The sequence below is a fragment of the Solenopsis invicta genome, chromosome 6 (assembly GCF_016802725.1).
Source record: "Solenopsis invicta isolate M01_SB chromosome 6, UNIL_Sinv_3.0, whole genome shotgun sequence".
In the NCBI taxonomy this organism is placed as follows: Eukaryota; Metazoa; Arthropoda; class Insecta; order Hymenoptera; family Formicidae; genus Solenopsis; species Solenopsis invicta.
Genome location: NC_052669.1, coordinates 18,975,720 through 18,997,730, shown reverse-complemented (window position 1 = coordinate 18,997,730; position 22,011 = coordinate 18,975,720). Strand labels below are relative to the sequence as shown.

At 35.8% G+C, this 22,011-nt stretch overlaps 5 protein-coding genes across 10 annotated transcripts in view; 2 read left to right on the top strand and 3 right to left on the bottom strand.

Moving 5' to 3' along the window:
• Positions 1 to 2,345: 2,345 nt before the first annotated feature.
• Positions 2,346 to 22,011, top strand: part of LOC113003799 — a 154,038-nt gene continuing 134,372 nt past the window's right edge. The window contains exon 1 of one of the 2 annotated variants that reach the window (XM_026134828.2): positions 2,346 to 3,725. In XM_026134828.2, the coding sequence (XP_025990613.2) occupies positions 3,476 to 3,725 (250 nt within the window). In that variant the 5' untranslated portion in view covers positions 2,346 to 3,475. The remainder of the gene's footprint in view (positions 3,726 to 22,011) is intronic. The other variant, XM_026134829.2, reaches the window with a different exon arrangement.
• Positions 4,471 to 5,561, bottom strand: LOC105204047 (peptidyl-prolyl cis-trans isomerase-like 1). The gene is made up of 5 exons (XM_011173068.3): positions 5,320 to 5,561; positions 5,127 to 5,260; positions 4,961 to 5,050; positions 4,773 to 4,880; positions 4,471 to 4,667 (listed from the first exon to the last, which is right to left on the bottom strand). The coding sequence occupies exons 1-5, from the start codon at positions 5,388 to 5,390 to the stop codon at positions 4,552 to 4,554; spliced, it is 519 nt and encodes a 172-aa protein (XP_011171370.1). The 5' UTR covers positions 5,391 to 5,561; the 3' UTR covers positions 4,471 to 4,551.
• Positions 5,619 to 8,660, top strand: LOC105204046 (endoplasmic reticulum mannosyl-oligosaccharide 1,2-alpha-mannosidase). Its single transcript, XM_011173067.3, has 11 exons — positions 5,619 to 5,911; positions 6,027 to 6,200; positions 6,271 to 6,424; positions 6,502 to 6,687; positions 6,778 to 6,926; positions 7,014 to 7,202; positions 7,269 to 7,456; positions 7,535 to 7,661; positions 7,740 to 7,904; positions 8,019 to 8,168; positions 8,236 to 8,660. The coding sequence occupies exons 1-11, from the start codon at positions 5,813 to 5,815 to the stop codon at positions 8,452 to 8,454; spliced, it is 1,800 nt and encodes a 599-aa protein (XP_011171369.1). The 5' UTR covers positions 5,619 to 5,812; the 3' UTR covers positions 8,455 to 8,660.
• LOC105204045 (centrosomal protein of 97 kDa) lies at positions 9,175 to 20,934 on the bottom strand. 5 transcript variants are annotated; one of them, XM_039450572.1, is made up of 3 exons: positions 13,870 to 13,886; positions 11,575 to 11,742; positions 9,175 to 10,730 (listed from the first exon to the last, which is right to left on the bottom strand). In XM_039450572.1, coding segments are annotated over exons 1-3 (516 nt in total). In that variant the 5' UTR covers positions 13,872 to 13,886; the 3' UTR covers positions 9,175 to 10,384. The 5 variants fall into 5 exon arrangements, with proteins under 5 accessions (XP_039306506.1, XP_011171358.1, XP_011171357.1 ...); XM_011173056.3 differs by lacking the exons at positions 11,575 to 11,742; positions 13,870 to 13,886 and adding an exon at positions 20,798 to 20,934; XM_011173055.3 differs by lacking the exons at positions 11,575 to 11,742; positions 13,870 to 13,886 and adding an exon at positions 16,117 to 16,508.
• Positions 17,544 to 18,356, bottom strand: LOC113003800. Its single transcript, XM_026134830.2, has 2 exons — positions 17,896 to 18,356; positions 17,544 to 17,815 (listed from the first exon to the last, which is right to left on the bottom strand). Exons 1-2 carry the CDS (start codon positions 18,018 to 18,020, stop codon positions 17,602 to 17,604), a joined length of 339 nt encoding a protein of 112 aa, XP_025990615.1. The 5' UTR covers positions 18,021 to 18,356; the 3' UTR covers positions 17,544 to 17,601.

The window sequence follows — 22,011 nt, the reverse complement described above, 5'->3', positions numbered from 1 at the left end:
AAAATTTTGAGCGTGCACTATTAAATAATAATGAAACGATTACGCGTGTGAATTACTTATGTTTACAGCCGAACTGAAAGAAAGAAATCGTCAGTGATAGAAGTAAATGAAACTCGTACAATGTATAATTGTCAAAACGTTTCTTTTACATTCCAACTTATGTTCCAATTTACACTTTCCAGAAGTTTCGTTTACGCTTCTATCATCCTTCATTCCCTTACATTCGACCTTACATTCGGATTTTTAATTTCACACGGATAACGAAAAATCTATCATTGAAAGTAGCACATCACATTACGTCATATCATTTACTATATCATTATGCTATATTTCGTAAACATAAATGTACTCCAAAACAGTACAAACATACAACAATTTTATATTACAAGTTTAAATTCTGCGCGATGATATTGCGATTACTGTTTATATTCGTTTTGTCGATTAAAAGCGCCATATGCTATCGGTAATGCACTCATTACAATCGCAAGATTGACTTGTTTGAATTATGAATTTGAGCTATTGGAAACAAATATTGTTTCAAAATATATTTAACAAACTCATCTAGTTAGCAGCCTGACGTCAACAAAAAAAAAGTCAAGTTGAAAGTAACACATTATTTTCAACGACACCGTTATCATTTTTTTTTTGTTGCAATTATTTTAATAAAAGTAATATCACAGAAGTGAATTGCTTTAAAATTAAATTAGAAAAATAATATCATAGCTTTCGACCAGTATAATTCTTTAATGTATTATTTAAATACATTTTTATGATACAACTATAATAAAAATATATTATTGCAGCATATTTTTTGTCTCTTTTTGTTTTTATTTTAACTGCATATTTTTAATATTCCAAAGATTGTGTTCGCTTGATACCATTACAAAACCCAAAATCAATTTCCAAAGCGGAAAAGTCATGATTGTGCAATCTAATAGCTTTTAGGTTCTAGTTAAAGATAAACTCTAAACTGGGGCAGCCAATCTAGCTAAAAAGAGAAGCCTCTCTTTATATATATTTCTCTATTGTGTGGATAACCTAAACTGAGTTTGCGAGACAAATCAACGCGGTCAACGCGTGAAAGATCGTAGTGTCGCCATCTGTTGCACTTTTCAATAGTTTCGTCGATAATATAGTAAAGAACACTAACCATTATTCCACGACGTTCTTGCGTCGGTACATCCAGGACCATCGGCGTCGTTACAGTTGTTTACTTCCTCTACTTCCTCCATCGCCGGCGAACTCCAAGGGAAAGATCCAGTGAAGTATCCATAATATCGGGCACGACATTTGTGACTTGCATCACAATAAACGCATCATTCACTATATATCACATTAAATTTTATTTCCACTCTATATTGTCTTTTCTCTACGCACTTCGTGCTAGTATGTAGCATCGTGCATTTCACTTAGCATTCGGCGAATGTTTCGCGTGTGCAACGAAAGCAAGAGACTCAACTACCTGGAGGACTGAGAGGATGAGGAGGACTGAGAGAGGCCCCAGTAGAGCAACTTTGGGGTAAGTATAATTCCCTATTTATATAAATTTAATAATTTTTCTCCCTTTAATTCGATCTTAAAGCAATAAATTAAAGAAAGTTACTTAATTTATAGAAAATGTTATACACATCTAGAGAAACTATTTTTTTATACTATTTAAAAATATAAGAAATATTTTAAAACATTTTTAACAATATTTTAAAAAAGTTTCTGCTAATTATTTCTAAAATATTCTTGAAAATATTTTTTTAATCTAGCAGACATAGAAACATTTTAAAAATATTTTGTATAGAAATTTTAATATTTTTAAAATATTTAAATCTCTATACAAGAGATACGAAATGTTTTTAAAACATTTAAATTTCTATACAAAATATTTTAAAAATATTTTGATATCTGTTAGATCAAAAAAAATTCCAGAAATAATTAAAAGTAACTTTCTTAAAATATTGTTAAAATTGTTTTAAAATATTTCTTATAATATTTTTAGATGGTATAAAATAATATTTTTAAAAATATTTTAGACAGATTTCTAAAACGTTTTTAAACATATTACCATTTTTATTTTTTTAAATCTTTTTAAAATATTGATAAAACGTTTCTGAAATGTTTTTCATAATATTTTTTAGAAAGATTAAGAAATATTTTTCAAGAATATTTCATAATATTGTTTGCTGTATGATTTTGCATCAAGATCTTGTTATGATCGTCTATATAGATTTTTCTCGATTATAATATTAATTATTATAATATTAATCTCGGTCTCGATTCCAATAGTAATAAAAAATCAAAAATACTGGAAATACTCTAGAAATGCCTAATTTTTTCAAGGATTTCTTCTTAATTAAAACATAAAAGCCCGGATGTAATATTCAATCATCGTTTGTTTCAATATTTCGCGATCATATCTTAATTGTAAACATCATAGGACAAGCCATTTTTTGATTTTTGGAAAGTGCAGGTAGGCTCGCTAACAAGGTACATACGTCAATCGAGGTAGACTCGTTGCTTTCGATATTTCGAGACTAACGTACTGACCGGCCGCTCTGATTGGCTCCCGTCGTTTCGAGAATCGCAAGCGTTTCGAACTCAGTCAACGGTCCAGCAACGCGCCGCGTCGGCACGACGCTCGGACTCCGGCGAGTCGTTCCCCGTATTCCCCGGTGATTGTCAGCGGTCCGGCTGTCATCGACAATGCCGAGAGGTAACGTCGCGTTCGTGAGCGTGTTCGCAACGCGTGCATCGCTCGAGAGCACCACTGGGAGCAAGGTGACCTCGAGGTCTCGCGGAGCAGCGGCCGCCGGTGTCGTCCACAGTAGTACGTCGAACCTCGCGACAACGAAGATCGGTGCGTAAATGTCGAATGTGAGAGAAGAGAGCCTCTTTTATGTTTCATTGTTCGATTTTTCGCTTGCTAGAAGTTTCGTTCGTGTCTCTGTCACTCTCTTTCACACATTCGACTCACGCTCCGACTAGCATTTATGGCGGGGTACAGAAATGCATCATGGTTGGCCGCTTCGGAATGAATTTGCCGCGTATCGCGATGTCAATACGCCGAGAACGAGCATTGCGATCTGATCGTCGTCAAGAGTGCCGTAAACGACGCCGCACGTTCGTCCAGATCATCATTCCTATGAATCATCGACACGCGTCGGACCACGCCATTAATCGCTGTTAATCGCTACAGCCGGCTCTTAGCAGCATATTTCCTGCCGCGATCGCAATGTTTACGGAGCGGGTTCTTAATGAGGTTACCTTAACACCAGTGGCGCTTTCGAACAGTCGCGAATAGATTTCGCGGGCACACGGCCGGTTGGAAGTGAAGGGTGCCGTTCGCATTCGCGTATATGAAACGTCGCAATTATCCGTGCATCCCGTAATATGTCACAACCTCTTTTCCGGTCGTCCGTAACGATCGTCCGCAACGATCGCCTACTCCGAGAGTGAATTTTTCGAATGCTAAGTGGAGTGCACGATGCTGCATAGCATCAGCACGAAGTACGTAGCAAAAAGGCAATGTAGAGTGCAAATAAAACTTGATGTGATATATAGTGAATGGTGCATTTATTGTGGTGCAAGTTACAAGTGTTGTGCCCGATATTGTGGATACTTCGTTGGATCTTTCCCTTGGAGTCCGCCGGCGATGGAGCAAGTAGGAGAGGTAAACAATTGGAGCGACGCCGATGGCGTTGGATGTGTCGACGCAGGATCGTCGTGGGATAATGGTAAGTGCTCTTTACTATATTATCGACGAAGATATCAGAAAGTGCAACAGATGGCGGCACTACGATCCTACGTGTCGGCCGCGGCCGCGTCGATTCGTCTCGCAAACTTATGTTAGGTTAGGTTAGGTTCTGCGCACAAAAAATATATAGGGTAATACAGAGGCCTACACCTTTATTTGAACTGGCTGCACTGGGCTGCACTAGTTCATAGTTTATCTATTTTTCTTTCAACGTAAGGAGAGAAAGATAAATTGTGCAGCAGGACCTAAAAGCTATTAGATTGCACAACTATGATCTTTGAGAATTAATTTTGATTCTATAGCGATATCAAATGACCACAATCTTTAGAATATTAAGACAAATCAGTTAAAATAAATACATAAAATATGGAAGAAATATGTTGCAATACTGTATTCTTATTACAGTTGTAATTAAAAAACAAGTAAAATAATACATATTATTTTACATGCTTTTTAATCACAATACAATTATAATAAGAAATTAATATTGCGAGTTAGTTATTAGCTCTATAGAAACAGAGGGCGACAAATATTTGATATTGATGAATTGTATAATATAAATAAAATACAAATTACTTTTTAAGTAAATCTGAATATAGTTATTAATGATAACGTAGCACAATTCGGAGACTGCAAGTTACAAGTAAAACATTTTATATTTATACAATAGCTTACCATGATAGTGTCTATCCTTATTATGGATCATGTAAGAAAAAATACAGATATATAAAAAAAATTATTTATTTAATATATCTTATTTTAAAATTCTAAAAATTATGTTTTTGTAAAAGATTTCCTTGAATAAATTACACGTTCTTTACAGAACCTTTTACAATTTTAACGTCATCTACTGGTCGATCATTCTTATCTGTCTCAACTAATCCAATTCTTTTTACTATCGCCATGCCAGTATGTACTCTACCTGTTAAGTACAGAAAAGGATAAAGATAATTTTTTATAGTTATATGTAATCAACAGTTACATCAATTAAATCATAAATAGGCACAACTAATTTGCTATAATTTACCAAATATTGTATGTTTTCCATCGAGCCATTGAGTAGGCGCAAGCGTTATGAAGAACTGTGATCCATTTGTATCTGGTCCAGAATTTGCCATTGATAATATTCCAGCCCCTATATAAATTTTAAAATCATTTAACTCAAATAGTTGCATTAAGGCAACAATAGTTAATCGCTTGTCAGTAAAAAATTACCTGTGTGTTTCAAATCATCATGTATCTCATCATCGAAACATTCGCCATATATAGACATGCCACCTTTTCCTGTCCCAGTAGGATCTCCACCTAAAAATAAAATCATGAGAGTAAAGTGTTGTGTATAAAACTTTTGTGTTGCTGTTACAATCTTCTAATGCGTTACCTTGAATCATAAAGTCGCGGATGACTCTGTGAAACTTGGTGCCATTATAATATCCACGTCGCGTGAGCTCGGCAAAATTCCTGCATGTGATAGGGGCGTGTTTCCAGTATAGCTCGAGGGTTATTTCACCCATCCTAAGGATTAGAATCGATTAGCAATGCACAAGAAACGAGTGTTAAGTTAAGAAACTTACGTAGTCTCGAAGACAACGAAGGGTGGTTGCCAATGTTTATCCGGCACGCCGGATATGTTCGCGAGGCACATTGTGGTCTGAATTTTAAGTGCTTTTGCTAAAACCGCTCAAACAATGAGTTATCGGACGTTTATCGCGTTTTATTGCTTTGTTTATGTCACAAGAACTCGTCACACAACCGGCAATCACTGCAAACGTGCGACACGACACCACGACACGCGACACATTAGAGAATCTACCAACACACGCGCACGTAACCGGAGTACGTGAGAGCACGTGAACGCCATCTGCTTCATGTGCAGGGTACACGTTAACAAAGCAATAATAATATGAATTGAATGAAAATGTAAAAACGTTGAATGTATACACGACCAAAACGTATAAATGAGGACCTCTGCATGTTGGACTAATTCATCGCAGTGTCGTACTTTAAGTGTTCTGGCGACACAGCCGATTTCCATACGTGCCGGAACAAGTTAACCTGCATGAAAATATGTTCACGCCAAGAGACTCGGGTAAATCAGATTACATTAGTTTAAATATTCATGAAAGCGGGTCGTTTGCACGGGGCACTTCGCGCAGTTTACGGAGGGTACGTATCTTTTCGTCAATAAGCGTCGCAAATATATCGTTACTTTGAACCTACGCGACTGATTTGGACTAGCGTACAGCTGTCTCTCTCATTCGGCTACTCGTCTTTCTTTCAGCAATGGAACCAGTTGTCCAGGTTTCAAAGAAATATCCTGTACTTTGCGATATTCACAGTTTTACTTGTAATATTTTATCTCCTCCTGCCTAGCGAAACCAAAGCTGGTACCTCTGATAATGAGGTAGATTATAGTAATGTAGAAGTTGTACAAGAAACTGCCAAGTATGAGAAGGTATGCAGTATCTCGAAGAGAGCTCTTGAATCTGTAATACAAAAGCATCAAACTTCCTTTTATTTCACAGGCAATAGAGGAAGTTGTTGTAGATAATGAAGAACAGGGTGCTGGACCTGGTGAAGTAATTGAGGAGCCTGAATTTCAACCAGAAATTAATCAAGTCGATGATGATCAAATTGGTGAACCGCCACAGCCAAAGCCAAACATCCTGAGATTTAGTGGTAGATTATAATTAAAATAAAATGACAGATAATAAGTATAATTAGATTATATTGTGGCATAATGCTTGGGCTTTTAGGTCCGCAAAATAGTAGGCAAGAAGCTGTTGTAGCTGCATTTAAGCATTCCTGGAATGGGTATAAGAAATATGCATGGGGTCACGATAACGTTAAACCGATATCGAAGAGATATCATGAATGGTTTGGCTTGGGCCTTACTATAGTTGATTCATTGGATACTATATATATAATGGGATTATATGATGGTGTGTATACAAATTAATTTTTATAACATCTCACACATTAGTAGTGGAAAAAAATAAAATAAAAAGGGATCTTTTTGCGCGATGTTTCAGAATATTCGAGAGCGAGGAAATGGGTGGAAGATAATTTAGTATTTACAATGAATAGAGATGTTAATTTATTTGAAGTTACAATTAGGGTATTAGGTGGTTTACTAGCAACGTATCATCTTTCTGGTGATATACTTTTTTTAAATAAGGCTGTAAGTATATTAGGTTCTTTGTAATTTTAGTTAGTCTAAAAATTTGAATGTAAATAATAATTTATCAATTTATCCATGGCATTCAAGATGGATTTAGGTGATCGCATGATGCCAGCTTTTTCTACTAGATCAGGTGTTCCATATTCCGACGTGAATCTTGGTACTAGAAGTGCTCACAGTCCCAAATGGGGTCCTGACAGTAGCACGAGTGAAGTTACTTCCATTCAATTAGAATTTCGTGATCTTAGTCGTAGTACAGGGCAACTTAAGTTTGAGGTAACTTTAGAATCAAAGTAACATTTGAAACGCATTAGTAGATATTTATTATATGAGTTTTTTCAGACTGCAGCGGCAAGAGTTTCCGAACATGTACATAAATTAGAAAAATATGATGGTTTAGTTCCAATCTTTATCAATGCTAATACCGGGCAGTTTCGAGAATACGCTACGATTACGTTAGGTGCCCGCGGTGATAGTTACTACGAATACTTATTAAAACAATGGTTACAAACTGGAAAAACCATAGACTAGTTAGTATATTTCATTAGTGAAGCTACAATCGTATAGAATAGAGTTTTTAACGAGGTCTGTATCGTTGATATTTTTAGCCTGCGCGACGATTACTTGTTTGGCATTGCCGGAACGCAAAAGCATCTCGTTAAGCATACTGCCGTCAACAAATATCTATTCATCGCTGAATTGGTCGGCGCGAACAAAGAAATTAAACCGAAAATGGTAAATAGCTCCGAATACAAAGTAGATTAAAATCATTAGATTAAACAGATTTGCAAATGTGCAAATTTATATTTGTAGGATCATCTCACGTGCTACTTAGGAGGTACTTTAGCGTTAGGCGTGCATCATGGATTGCCGCAGGAGCACAATGCTCTTGCGGAAGAACTTGTTAAAACTTGTTATCAAACATACGCAATCCAGCCCACGTTCCTCGCACCTGAAATTACTTATTTTAATATACAAGTAAGTTTGGCAAAAGTAATCTTAACTCTGATAAAAAATGGAACGAAAGATTAATTTGCAACAATAGACGTCAAAGAAAAAAAGATTTATAACTATCGTTTTGTGATTCTGTAGAAAATGGAGGGTGAAAATCAAATGGATATGTATGTAAAAACGAACGACGCTCATAATTTATTAAGGCCCGAGTTCGTCGAGAGTCTATTTTACATGTGGTATTTTACGGGAAATAAAACGTATCAGGATTGGGGTTGGCAGATATTTCAGGTGAGTGTTGTTCTTCTCTCCTGGAATTTTATTAGATATATATCTCTAATAAAACTGGTCTTGGCAGGCATTCGAGAATTATACCAAAGTCGAAGGTGGCTACACGAGTATTGGTAACGTTCGGAACATTCAACACACTCGCCAGCAAGATATGACAGAAAGTTTCTGGTTTGCCGAAACTTTAAAATACTTGTACTTGTTATTTGATGACACTAGGCAATTAATAGATTTGGATAGATGGGTTTTCAATTCGGAGGGTCATCCGTTACCCATATATGAATCGTAACGCAGTAGAAGCAAAAATGTATACAGCGAGTCATGCATCTTTTTTATTTTATAAAATTATTTTTTAAATATCCAAAATATCATAATGTTTCTTTAATGAAACTTCCTGAGTACTCATATTTTGCTTTAATTATAAAATTAATTGTAAAATGTTCTGAAATAAGTTATTCATTTGTGAAATAATACAGTCAATTTCTGCTACTCTAAGGTCATCGAGATCAAGAGTTTTCTATTCCAAAATATCTATTTTTTATTCTAGTGATATATGTCAAATGGACATTTTTTTATTCGTTTTTTTTTTAATTTTATAAATATGCAATCATGCAACAATTGTAAGTAGTAAAGTCAGAGTGAGAGATGGAGTTAGTCTAGTTCAGAAAACAATTGAAATAGAGAAAATACAAAATGATGAAAATTTACTTAAAAAATTTATAAGTAACTGCAGAGTAATTTGCTTTATCATTGGCGAAATATGATTTCAAATAATAAACAATTGTGCAATTAGCTGCGCTTACCAAAGTATTGGACCTACATAAAATGTTGAATCATAGATGCTACTGCTATTTTAGAGTTTCAAGTACGACCTTTGAGAATATGTAACTGTTGATTTTTAATTATTAAGAATCTTAGCACCTATTGTACTTACCTGTTTTCGAAATTTTAATTTTGCATTTTTTATTTCGTGCAACGTTTTAGGAGACACGTATTCACAATATATTTAAAAAATGAATATTATTATTTAGTATTACACCTTCACATTGAATTCGTACGTTGTAATATTACAAAACTAATCTAGTCCTCATCTGAATAAATTTAAATAAATTACACATTATACTTGCAGCCTCCGATTATTATCAAAATATAAATACTTATATATTTATATAAATATTTATATGCAATTCATATATTGGGAATGTCTATGCGATTTCTATGCTATTGGAAAAGCGCAGCAATGATTAAACCGCAATTCGGACGGAATTATGATATAGAATACAGAAAACAGTGAACAAAAAATATTTAAATCTGTAAGCTGTGTTTTTAATTATCGAGTAAAAGAAATAATTAGATTAAATAAATAGATTGTAAGACAAAATTCGATTTAATCATTAGTTGCGCTGTAGAAATGCTACTACTTCTAGTTGCTCTAACACATTAAAGAAATACAGAACTTCTCGGATTATTCTTCGTTAATAACAAACACATCCTTATGTCGGAAGTTTAATATTATTTATGTTGCTCTCATTTTCAAATAGAAAATGTATCTATATCTTCGATGTGACAACAAATCCGTTCTCTTATAATAAATTACAAAGTTATAAACAGATATAAATGTTTAAACGATTGTCACGGTTAATACTGTCAAGTGTGCATCATTGACATTAACGTTAATGTCAAATTGTTAGGAAGACATGTAATGGTACAGCAAGTAACTTGCTCTATAAATATTGCGAGGAAATGCTTACGGACTAACAATTGACTTTTACGATGTCTTTCGACACGATTTTTACCACTTAATGGCAGTGAATATTTGCATAGATTGCAAGTACAACTTTCTCAGCTAGAGACGTACACTCTAAAAATATAAGTTAATTAATTACCCATTGTGCTTCTTATCAATCGCCTTTAATCGTGTATTTAATGCTCGATTAAATATGCGATGTATCAAAAATTATGTATATATATATATATGTATAATTACGGGCAACACACATTCATTCGTACACATTTACAAAATTTTTTTACACGTCGCACCATAGAATCTTTCTATTACATACTCTCTCGTCTATCACAAATCCTAACGACGCGCAATACTTATTATGATGTCAGATCCTAAATTTTACGTAGAAGAGGGACGCCTCGAGATCCAAAATTGATCGGAACAGTCGCGAGGTGCTGCTTCTTCTTCGACATTATCTAGCTAAGGAATGATCTTAAGATATCGTGCAGTCACAGCACTGTTGTGTAAAATAAATGCAGTTGATGAGGCATTCGTCGTTCGGCTCGTCAGGGGATTTCTTCGTTTTCACCTCGATACCATTCTTCTCGAGTTTTGGTACCGATTCTGGCACGGGTAATGTCGTCTGCACGATCGGCACTGCTTCCTCTATCGCATCGGCATCGGTATTCACGGCCGGTGAAATCACGGGTTTCGTCAGTTGCGACGTTACAGGAGTTACATTAATCTTCTCCAATCTTGCGTCGTCTAGCACATCAAAACTCGTTGTGGATATCGATGCCTGCGTCGGAGATGATGGGTCGCTCGAGGACATCATCACGCTGAAACAAACGGAATATATTTTCAATACGGTCCATCCCATTTTGCTAAAAGCTAGAAAAGAAGTGTTGTTTTGAAAAAATTAACAAGACTAATTAATTTTCTAAAATTCAAGAAAAGCGAGTTTATTTTACTTTTAATTTTTTTCTAATTTTTAGAAGAAGAAAAAAGATAACACGTAAGTTATACTGAGGTTAAATTAAAGTTAATCTAAATTGATAGAAACATTAAATCGTTACCCTATAAGCACACAATATTGTACGAATATTATTAAAAATTAAAATAATATTCCGAGAATATAATATTTTTGAATATTATGAGAATATGTATATTGTATTAATGTTACGCCCGTTTTTACATATTTGTGTATTACTTTAATATTCGTAAAAATATTCTACGAATATTATTATGGTAAAAAATTAATGTGAATTACGCATAAAATATTCATAAACTTTATAACTATTACATTTAAAGAATGTAATATTTCCGTTAATTTAAAATATTGAAGTAAATAAAATTATTTACTTCTTATATAACATTTATATAATATTATCAAGAGTGAACGTATAACCACTTTTTATTAATATTTCAGGAATATTATTTAATATTTAAATAATATTACGCGCTTACAGGGTACATGTGCCAAAGCTTTCGATTTTCGATTGTTAGAAACATTTAATGTTAAAAACATGTAAAATGTTACTTTTTTAGAGAACGTTTTATTCGAATATGACGATTTAGATTCGCTGGGTACATAATAGATAAAGAGAGAATGCCTTTTCCGGATATTTACGAAATGCGAAAAGAGATTACAATTTTCGAGATCCTCTCGGAAGGAGAACCTACCACCTAGTCTTCTTGCAAGGGTGCGTTCGAGTCTTTTCCTCCGCAGTTAGGGTGGAATAAAATGACACTTGCTTCAACATATTTCGCAAGAGTCCAATTTTCGTCGTGTGAAATGTCTGTAAATTTGCCGCAGCACTTCGTGTTTGAAACACTATACTCCTATCACTCCTACGCAGTCACAGTCGGTGTGATGTAGCTTTTATCTAATTCATCTAATCTAATCACATTTCGCATTCTCACTGGTTCTGAACATACATAAGAAAACAACTGAACTGCAGAAGAAATTGACTCTCTCTGTGGAAGAACGTCTCGGGCTCCGTCAAATGTACGCTCGCGGTACCACGTCTAAATATACGACTAAATATACGACCGTTGATACGCGCGTTTCTGTGTAAACATCGCAGAAATCTACCGTCATAAAGAGATTATTACGATTACATGTAGTTACGATCTGTGTCGCATCTGGTACATCGCTCGCGCCGATTACGTGCCAATTGATCAAGTCTCGCGCACGTGGAGTACGTTAGTGGACTGAATACCGTAGACATTCTGTCAGTTAATAAAAGCTAATGAAGCTAATCAACTAGATTTACGTTGTATATCTTATCGTCGATCAAAATTTGATTAGTATCTGAATGTAATTATTCTTTCTACAAACATTTATCTCGAATCCGTCCCTACCTCTTTAAAAAATTGAAAAAGTTAATAAAATAAAGCCACTTTAAAATCCTTTTTGCGAGATAGGAAAATAAATATTAAAGATTTCGTTAAAATGCAACACATGCTTGCGTAATATTTTTCGTTAATTTCATAAAAAAAGATATAAAAAAAAGATGTCGCACTAATAATTCGTTCGAATATCGCTTTCAATAAAAATACAATTTTTAGCTAATTTTTAAAGATCAGTTGTGCTAGAAAATTTATGACCATCCTTAAAAGATAAAGCAGACACGTGGCGGGACGTTGTCATTCGGTTTGAGAAAGAACGAGAAAATTCCATGTGACGTTATAAAACGCTTTAGCTATACAATGCCAGGGGATCCTGAGACTGTACCCTCCCAGGCAATTGTATTCGCCTAGGTCAAAATTAGAGAGAAAACTGCACAGCTGCGCTACGAAGCAGCTGAAATATTTCATGTCAATACCGGAGTTACTCCGCAAAGTAAATGCATATAACCTTCGTTTCTTCATGCGCGGATGACAATGGAAAATTACGTTTATGCACCAGGTTTTCTACGTTATGATTGATGAATATGCATATGTATAAGACCGCGATCTTTTCACGTAACATTTTTTTGAGTCGCGATTATATTCATGAAATAATTAGATAAACTTAAAAAATGAAAATAATAACGTTGAAAATTATGCAGCAATATAATTCATAACGTTATTCAGATTGTTTTTTTAACGCTCGAATAAATATCGTGTGATTATTTTAATGTCTCATTGTATTAAGATAAAAGTCGCAGATAAAATGATTTCGCTGTGAAACTTTTATTTATCGCTATTTTTACTTAATTATTTGAGAGATCGAAATCTAGTATCAAACAATATAATCGAAAGCGAGCAACGATAGTACAAGCTCATAAAAATTTCTCACGCTGTCTTTCATTCTTTTATTACGTTCCCTCTTATTAATATGCGAATTTGCTGTTGGAAAAAATTCTGCCAGCAAAGTCAAGGTGATAATCAGTAGCGTGTGACGCGTATACGATTACAGCTCCGCTGACAAAAATCGCGTGAATTACATTAAGAAACTGGTATTAAGAAACTGGTATTCAAATCTCGACGTCGAAGCGAATGGAATTTTGAGATGAAATAAAATGAGAATGTGGGAACAAGAAAAAAAATACTTATGAAACACATGTATCGTGTACATCGAGTTGAGATACATTATATGATACTATGCGTGCAGAACATTCGTGTGCACGAAATGCAAACCATCACGGTAATCAATTCCGCAACACAATATTACACAAGCGCAGGTTTCTGTTATTTTTAACAACAGACTTTGAGTTTGTCAGGCTAACTTTAATTAACCCCACCCACAGTTGCAAATTTACTCTTTTCTAACTTGCAATTTATTTTCTGATAATTAAAATGTTAATGACAAAAGTTAATCTACTTGTTTATTAATTTAATTTATTATCTGATGAGACAATAAATTAAATCAATAAGAAATGAATGATGAATTATAACGGCATGATTTCATACGTGTTGTGTCACAGATAATCATTTTTCTGTTTAGTAAACGCGTGCGAAATATTTTTAATGATTGTCATATCACTTGCTCACATCGAGATAATCGAGATAACCGAGCACTGGACCACGCGTAACCGAAAATTCGAATCAAAATGCTGACTGTGCGAAACGCATACCGGAGCTGGAAAACGAGTGCTATAACCGTGCACTGCCGTGCACCGTCAACGGTCGTCGTGAAACTGTCCGACCTGAACCCTGAGAACATTATCCCACCCTTGAACGAGCTTTACACGTGTTGTACGGCAGTGCCGTACCAGGTACGAAGGTTCTACACCATAAAATACCAGAGATGGAATCTCAGAAAAAATTAACGGAGATCTGTTCTCCGAAATCTAATTGCTAACTTCCTAAAGATCTATTGAAAACTGTTTCCGGCATTAGTTCATATTTTGCATCGGACATTAAACCTTCTCCTACAAACGTGGATATTTCGTATCCGATCGAGTTCTACCTGTGAAAGTTTCTCAAAATTTCAAAAGCAATTAAATTACACATTTTATTTTTTTCAAAATCAAGTACACACATTTGTTCTAGAGATTTGAAGGTGTGCTCATGAATTTTTAAAGATTTTTTTAAACTATTTTAAATAGATGAAAAAGTGGTCGAAAGCGAGATGCCCATATATTAATATTCATATTGTAAAGATTAAAAAAATAATGCATATTGTTTTGTATTTTAAATAATACATTATTTTTATAAACAGCATTCGGGTAGTAATTTTTTTAATTGTCGTAGAAAGAGAAACAAATGAAGGCAACAGAAAAGTTAAAATGATTATAGAGAAGAAGAAATAGGATATATTATAAAAAAAAAAACTAAGAGAATTCTTGCTAATATTTTAATGAAGAATAGACTTATATAGAAAAAAATAAAAAATGAGACTTATCAATTTTTATATTTGTTATAATTTATAAAGTCACATTCGGTGACATGATGAACTAAAAAATCGTTGGAGAGAAAGTAGACGACCGCGAAGTAGGTTCTTAGTAACGGAGTTTTGAAATCAATGAATCCGACTAGATCACATTTACGATTCCTCTCATGGAGTATTTACAAATACCAACCTTTGTACGGTATTGATCGAAGCACGGAATTCGAAGAAAGTCGTCATAGTAATCTATCAGTGTAATTGATCTTTGCGCTCTAAGCATTTATTTTATCATTCGCTAAGCAATTTTAATACTTTACATAACAAAGATAGCATTGTTAATATTTATTTTTTGACAATAATTAATTTAATTTAATATGCGCAATCGTAATATAAATAATGCAAAATATATTGCTTGAAATTTTTAATTATTGCAGGAACATTAACATAAATTTAAAAAGGCTGCCAGGACATTTAATTAATTGAATAATTAACTAATTAAAAACATTCAGCCAAAAGTCAAAATTATATTACTCTAAATAAAAAGTAAAATCTTTACGAGTCGCCAATAAAAGCAGGTAGCAAACGCAGCGTTTTCCACAATAACAAACTGAACGGACGGTACGATTATTATTTATTAGGCGGTAGGACTTGGTAAATTGTACCGGGTTCTTAGCGTGTCGCCGGCGCCGCCGCCGGTGCGAGCCATTCCTGCGTGCCACCGAAAGAATTCAACCATGTTCAACCGGGCGAACACGTGATAGGATTACAGGATGAGCGAAGGGCAGCTTAACCTACAACCCATTCACACCGAACATTCTTTTCTCTCTCGACTTACTCGTAACTTCCATGTTGCCACGGATTTTTAAGGCGCATCGTGACGCTGGCACCGTTGGCGGTGACGCGAACGTTGCTGCTGCTGCTGCTGCTGCTGCGGAACCTCACTGTTGCCGTTGGTACGGTCGCGATTGACGCGATCGATGACGGATACGATCAAAACTGCACGAGCGCAAAGGCACCTCGAACGATCTCACGCTCACGCAGGAGGTTACGTACGTACGTGTGCACGCGCGTATACGCGCGCGCACGTCACGCTCGCCACGCAGGACAAGGGACTCGGAATGAGAGCTCTGCCGCGTGAATTGAAATTCATCGTGGCATCGGCGTAGCGTAGAGAAACGCGGACGTGTCGGGTACGAAAAACACGATTCCCCCGATTGACAATGGAAACGCGACGAAATTCTGTCCTTGAACTTTTACATCGTGGAAGACTGAAGCCACCGAAATAATCGGGAATAATATATAGAGTCCGTTTTTCGGAGCTCGGACGTGAGCGCTCCGGGATTGCGAAACGCAAGAGCGACTGTTGTGCCATTGTTAAAGAACGGAGCTAGATAAGGAATCTGACTTACGCAAAGAGGTTAGCCTCCTGCTTTTTCTTTTTCTGCGAGTGCATCCAGTTTCGAACGTGATGCTTCTTGGTATTCTTCGGTTTGCCATGACCCCCATGCCGCGACTTGCCGTGGCCGAACATGTTTCGCTATGACGATTAGGACACAGGCCGAAAATTCCCGCTCACTCGTGGTTATATCACACTATAAGCGTCTAACAAACATTCGTCTCTTCGAACTTCACGCCTTGTTTAACACACGTCGAGTATTTAGCTCCGTCATTGCGCGCGACGATGCGTGATCCTTCGCGATCTTATTTCCCGTGGCGAGACTGGAAAATCGGATGAAAACTGCACGCGAATTCGCGCGATAACGTCGACCACGAGCGTCCGCGGCTACCGACGAAAAACAGAGAAAGATTCAACTTTAGTGTGTCACGATACGAGTAACCACAGGCGTGCAACAATTATGTGAACGTGCGTAGCACCGCATGACGTGGACGGATACGGGAGAGGATTGAGCGATGATGTCTGCGTGGATTTAATACGAATGAGTGTACACCGCTTGTGCGTTAATTAATCTTGGCGAAAGCCGAAACGGTCGCGTTCTAACGTTACGGCAAATGAATTATACGGCAATTTCGAAGAAATGTATCACAGGCGTCTTTAATTGGTTTTTTTTCATGACTATGCGCATATAAAACAGGGAAATGTCATTGTATTATAAATGGTTACAGTGTATCTCTTGATATCTTTACTGATAACATTCAGACCGTTAATAACGAGTAGTGTACGAGTAGTGTTAATTTTGCACGTGTTTACACTGCTATTCTAATCTCACTCTCGTTCCCGTGTGATAAAACAACAGATTCAATAATTTTTTTTACAATCAATGTCACTGCTGACTAATTTTTCAGAACTCTGTATAATTTTATCATTTCTTTTTTTTTTAGAAAACTTTCAAGATTTTTTAAATGAATTAGAACATTTTTCAATAGTGCTGTGAGAGTCTATATCTTTTCTAAAATTCTTTATCTATGTGAATTTTGAAACATTTCTAAGATTTCTTGTATTTTCTGTTCTATAATTTCCAAAGAAAATTTATCTGAAGAAGTTTAAGATTTTTCAGAAATCTTCATAAAATGAAAAATTCTTAAAACTATAATTTATGAGAATTATTAGGAAACTCTTTACAGATAACTGCTACAATATTCCTCAAATATTATACGAATATTATTAAAAGTTAAAATAATGTTAAAATGATATTTCGAGAATATTATTCAGTATTCAATATTTTAAATATTATTTTAATATTATGGGAATATTGTATTAATGTTGTCTCAGAGAGTTGAAGTTATCAGTAATGTTATATTGTTCGACAAGCGAGCACTTGTCTTTAAATAACACAACTGCAATAAATTTCGCGATAAACTGCGTGCAGAACGAACGTATTTTTAGACGAGTAATATATTTACAAACATAACATTTTTATTGGGTTGTTGTGTCTTTACAGTTTACCGAAAAGATTGACATGTATAATTATAGCCACGGTCAAGGCGAACTGGTCGCTTTTAATAGAGCCGTTGGATAAAATCTGTTTTGCAACAGTCCGTTTCCGTTGGAATTCAATCTTCTCACGTAAACATCTTTTAATGTGCCCAACGAGTAGCCAAATATTCCACACGGGTTGCGTTAAACGAGATAAACTGTGATTTACTAATCTGTCGGTTAAAAGTATGCGCGATTAAAAAAGTGGATTCGAGCGGACCAGATAAACATACATGTTAAAAAACGAACTTACTCAAACAGAGTTTTTCTCGGCATCCAAGGAGGCTTTTTTGGTTTAGTAATGAGGCTTTTTTTCACGTTTTCCATTTGTTTTAGTTCATGGTAAACGTGCGACCGCTCATACTTGTCAGAAAACATTGTATTTTTTAACGGCTAAAGCTAATATTAACTCGCGTTACACTGTAGTTTCGTTTACAACTATGCGTGCGACCAGACAATCGTCTCTTTATGTACAAGTTTTATTGACATATATATATAGCGCGTATTTATTAACCCCGCCATGATATAAAATCCTTTGCGATCTTAATCTAGCTCTAACTAAAGAAAATTACGTGGGAATTATGTGCAAATTGTACCGGCAGGGCTGGAAAAAAAATATTTCAACTACAAAACACGAAATACTGGCGACTTCGGTTTAAAATACAAAATATAAATTGTATGTTGTATGGTATTTCAAGTTGAATGACTGCCAGCATTTTGTATTATGTAATTCAAATACTAATACAAAATATTGTACAAAATACTATACCAGTATTTTGTACAATATTTTGTATTAGTATTTGAATTACATAATACAAAATGCTGGCAGTCATTCGACTTGAAATACCATACAACATACAATTTATATTTTGTATTTTAAACCGAAGTCGCCAGTATTTCGTGTTTTGTAGTTGAAATATTTTACAAATATTTACAAAATACTGGCATAGTATTTTGTACAATATTTTGTATTTGAAATACTTTTTGCCCAGCTCTCCGAATATCGGACATGTGATGAGCAGAATTAATACTGACAATTGACATAACAAATCAAGTACATCGTAATGTATCATTTAACCCTCAGCTGACACATTATATTGAATTCTTTATATTTTGCCACACATGGGTGTACGTCACCATTTCAATTGCGTATATTTCGATACGTCACGCATAGAATTTGAACAATTTCTTTTTTTTTAATCGGTATACCAGAAGATCAAGAGAAGACTGCATAGGTGCGAAAACCGAGAAGTTGAATACATTTGAAATATTCAGAAGAGAAGGAGCGAACGATTTATGAATGCCAAGCATTTTTGTAAGCAGGCCCGGGTGTACGACACCCAGAGTGTCGGTCGAGGGTTAATCTCGTTGCAATTTTATTAAGTGGGTCTTCCAGATTATCCGTTCCTTCGGCTCGTTTCGTGACTCGGGATTTCTCCGTTTCCTCTCCTCTCGCTGCCGAATATCAAATAAAGTGTTTGCGCTTCGTCGAAAGGTACCTCACGCTCCTTTCTCGGCTCACGTCGCGCCTCCTTTTTGAGACGCGCATGTAAACGTGGTCGATATGAAACCGGTTCTCAAGCAAGCGAGAGAAGCGTGCGAGGATAAAAAAATTGGAACTCCTGTGCCAACGCGTCTCTCAGAAGAATATATCCCGTACAAATTATAATAGCCGCTATTTATTAGCGCACGCGTTCGCGTGCGGAATATTCCCCGGCCTTTGGCGCGGCCGTGGCGAATCGCCATTGCCGTTTTGGATGCGCGATTCTGACGACTGCATTCGCGTTTTAGTCCGCACCTTGGCTAAACCAATTTCTCGCGTTAGTTTGACACACGCGAGAGGATTCATTTGCGCTGCGCAAGCATTAGTTTCTCGGAAAATTCGCGCATTCGGCCGTCGAGTTAGCACGTGTCGAGTTACGCAAAGTTCCCCGAGGACACGTAACGCTACTACCCGGCACTCGAAGCCGCCCGCCGAGGACGAGATACCGCATACAAAAGGAGAGACGGGGATATTTAATGTTAAGGCGTGTACCGTGGCGTTACACACCACGTTGCACGGCGCCGGCCCATGTGCGAATCGTACGGATCGTACCACGAATGTCAAACAGACCGTAACAGAAAACTTTTGTATGTGCATTGTGCCCGTTAGACCTTTGGAGCCGAGGTGAAGTTTCGCAGACGCACGCTAAAAAAATTATAAATTCTCTCTCGCTCGTATTTTTATAAAAGACGCGCAACTCCCTGTGAGCGCTGCAATGTTATTTATAATATTAAATAATATTTCTGAAATATTATTTAATAGTAATAAAAGTGATTACATGTCCACTCCTGATAATATTATATGAATGTTATATGAAAAAGTATAAGTAATATTATTTATTTCAATATTTTAAATTATCGAGAATATTATAACTTTTAAATGTAATAATTATAAAGTTTACGATTCTATGCATAATAATTCACATTGATTTTTTCACCACAATTTTCGTAAAACATTTTCATAATATTCCACGTATGTTTAAATAATATACTATGAATGTTACATAAAAAAAGACACATATATAGCATTATTAACACAATATTCCCATAATATTAAAATAATATTATTCAATATTATTCAATATTGTTTTAATATTATTTGAATTTTTAATAATATTCGTATAATATTTTAGAAATATTGTAGTGTTTATGGGAGAAATTGTTTTTTTTTTTTTTTTTTTTTTTATTACTTCAATTGGCGATTGTTTTGATTATCTATGGAGAAAATGAAAGGAGATCAAGGCTTAATCAGTGATATGTGTCAAACCGTCTTTGTCTCATCCTGTCACTTTAAACGAGACGAAATAAAAGAAGGGCACGTTAAACAGTTATACTTTTTTTTTCTTCTAATTCTTGATTAATCGGGGGGGGGGAGGGAGGAGGTTTATTTCTTACGTCTTCATACACTCGTGTCTCTCGTCGATCAGGTCATTTACCGCTTTTTCTTTCGAATGATAACACGAGCTAATGATGATTCGGTTAATATGTACATACTCGGAAAACTTGACGTAACCTCGACGTAACGAACGCGTAACATCACGCACGTTCGGCGCATACACACGCATCTGCAGTGGCTGTACGCACGCACGCACGCACACACGTCGCGCACTCACCTGAGCTCATGCTCCGACGTGCTCGGAGTTTCCTGCGTGTAAACATCTGCGTAGACGATTATTGTCGTTGGGTCTCCTTCTGCTCCCATCCTCCCGCCTGTCATATCGCCGGAACGAAATGATTACACCGCGCCGGCGTCTTGCACTTTGTGCCGTCACGTGGTCGACGCGGTTCTCTTTTGTTTCAAGCTGATCGTCCCACGCTGTCGGCTGGAATTTGTCGCCGCACGGCCCACACGCGGTAAACCGAGTGTTTCCTCGCTGACAAAGACAGAAACCACACGTAACCACAGACGATACGTAACGCGTTACTTGGATTAGTGCGCGAACGACTTCAATCGGACGAAACGAAACCTCCTTTCACCCCGCGCAGTATCGGTGATGTCGATGCCTTTAATTGTGATATTTATAATTACGCCGTACGAACAGAGAAACAAAGTTCTAAAACGGACGATCAATTTTCGCTGCAGTTAGCGCATCGACAATCTGCGAACAACTGACGACTTTGGTCTATGGTCTCTTGCCTCGTGCCTGGCCGTCCGGCGACCCTTCTGAACCTATCTACAAATATAACACCCTCTTTTTTCTGAACTTTCCCGTCATCCTATACCAGTTTGCCAGTAAAGGCTAATGAAACATTTTCCTCGAGTCACTAGTGAAACATGCCAAGATTATTCCAATTATTTTAATTACTCCAACAGATAGCCTTGACAAAAGTGTTAAAGTGTTTCAGTAAACTGATTATTATATCTGTAATTGATGGTAATCAAATATTAAATATTATTTAATATTTGATTACTTAATATTTGATATTACCTGATGAAACATTGTCAGTTATTGATCTAGTAATCAGTTTACTGAAACACTTTCTCTTAAGAGTATTATTTATTCGAATCGTAATGTTGGTATATTGATATTCTCACGTTGAAGGCTTGTTTCCATTTTAATCAATAATTATTTATTTTCTTTTTAACAATATGCTCTAAGACATGATTTCTCAAGTGAGTCGCCATCGGTGGATCACGAGCCGATTTTTGGTAGGTGGCGAAAAATTTTTCAGCGATGGAATCGAAACCACATTTTGAAGTAAAGTATAATTATCAATCTTTTTACTCATGAAAATGATTCGCATCAATGTTATCAACGAAATAAAAAATAAGCACGTTCTTCACACTATGATACCTCATTAGAGAAATAGATTTACAAAACTATAT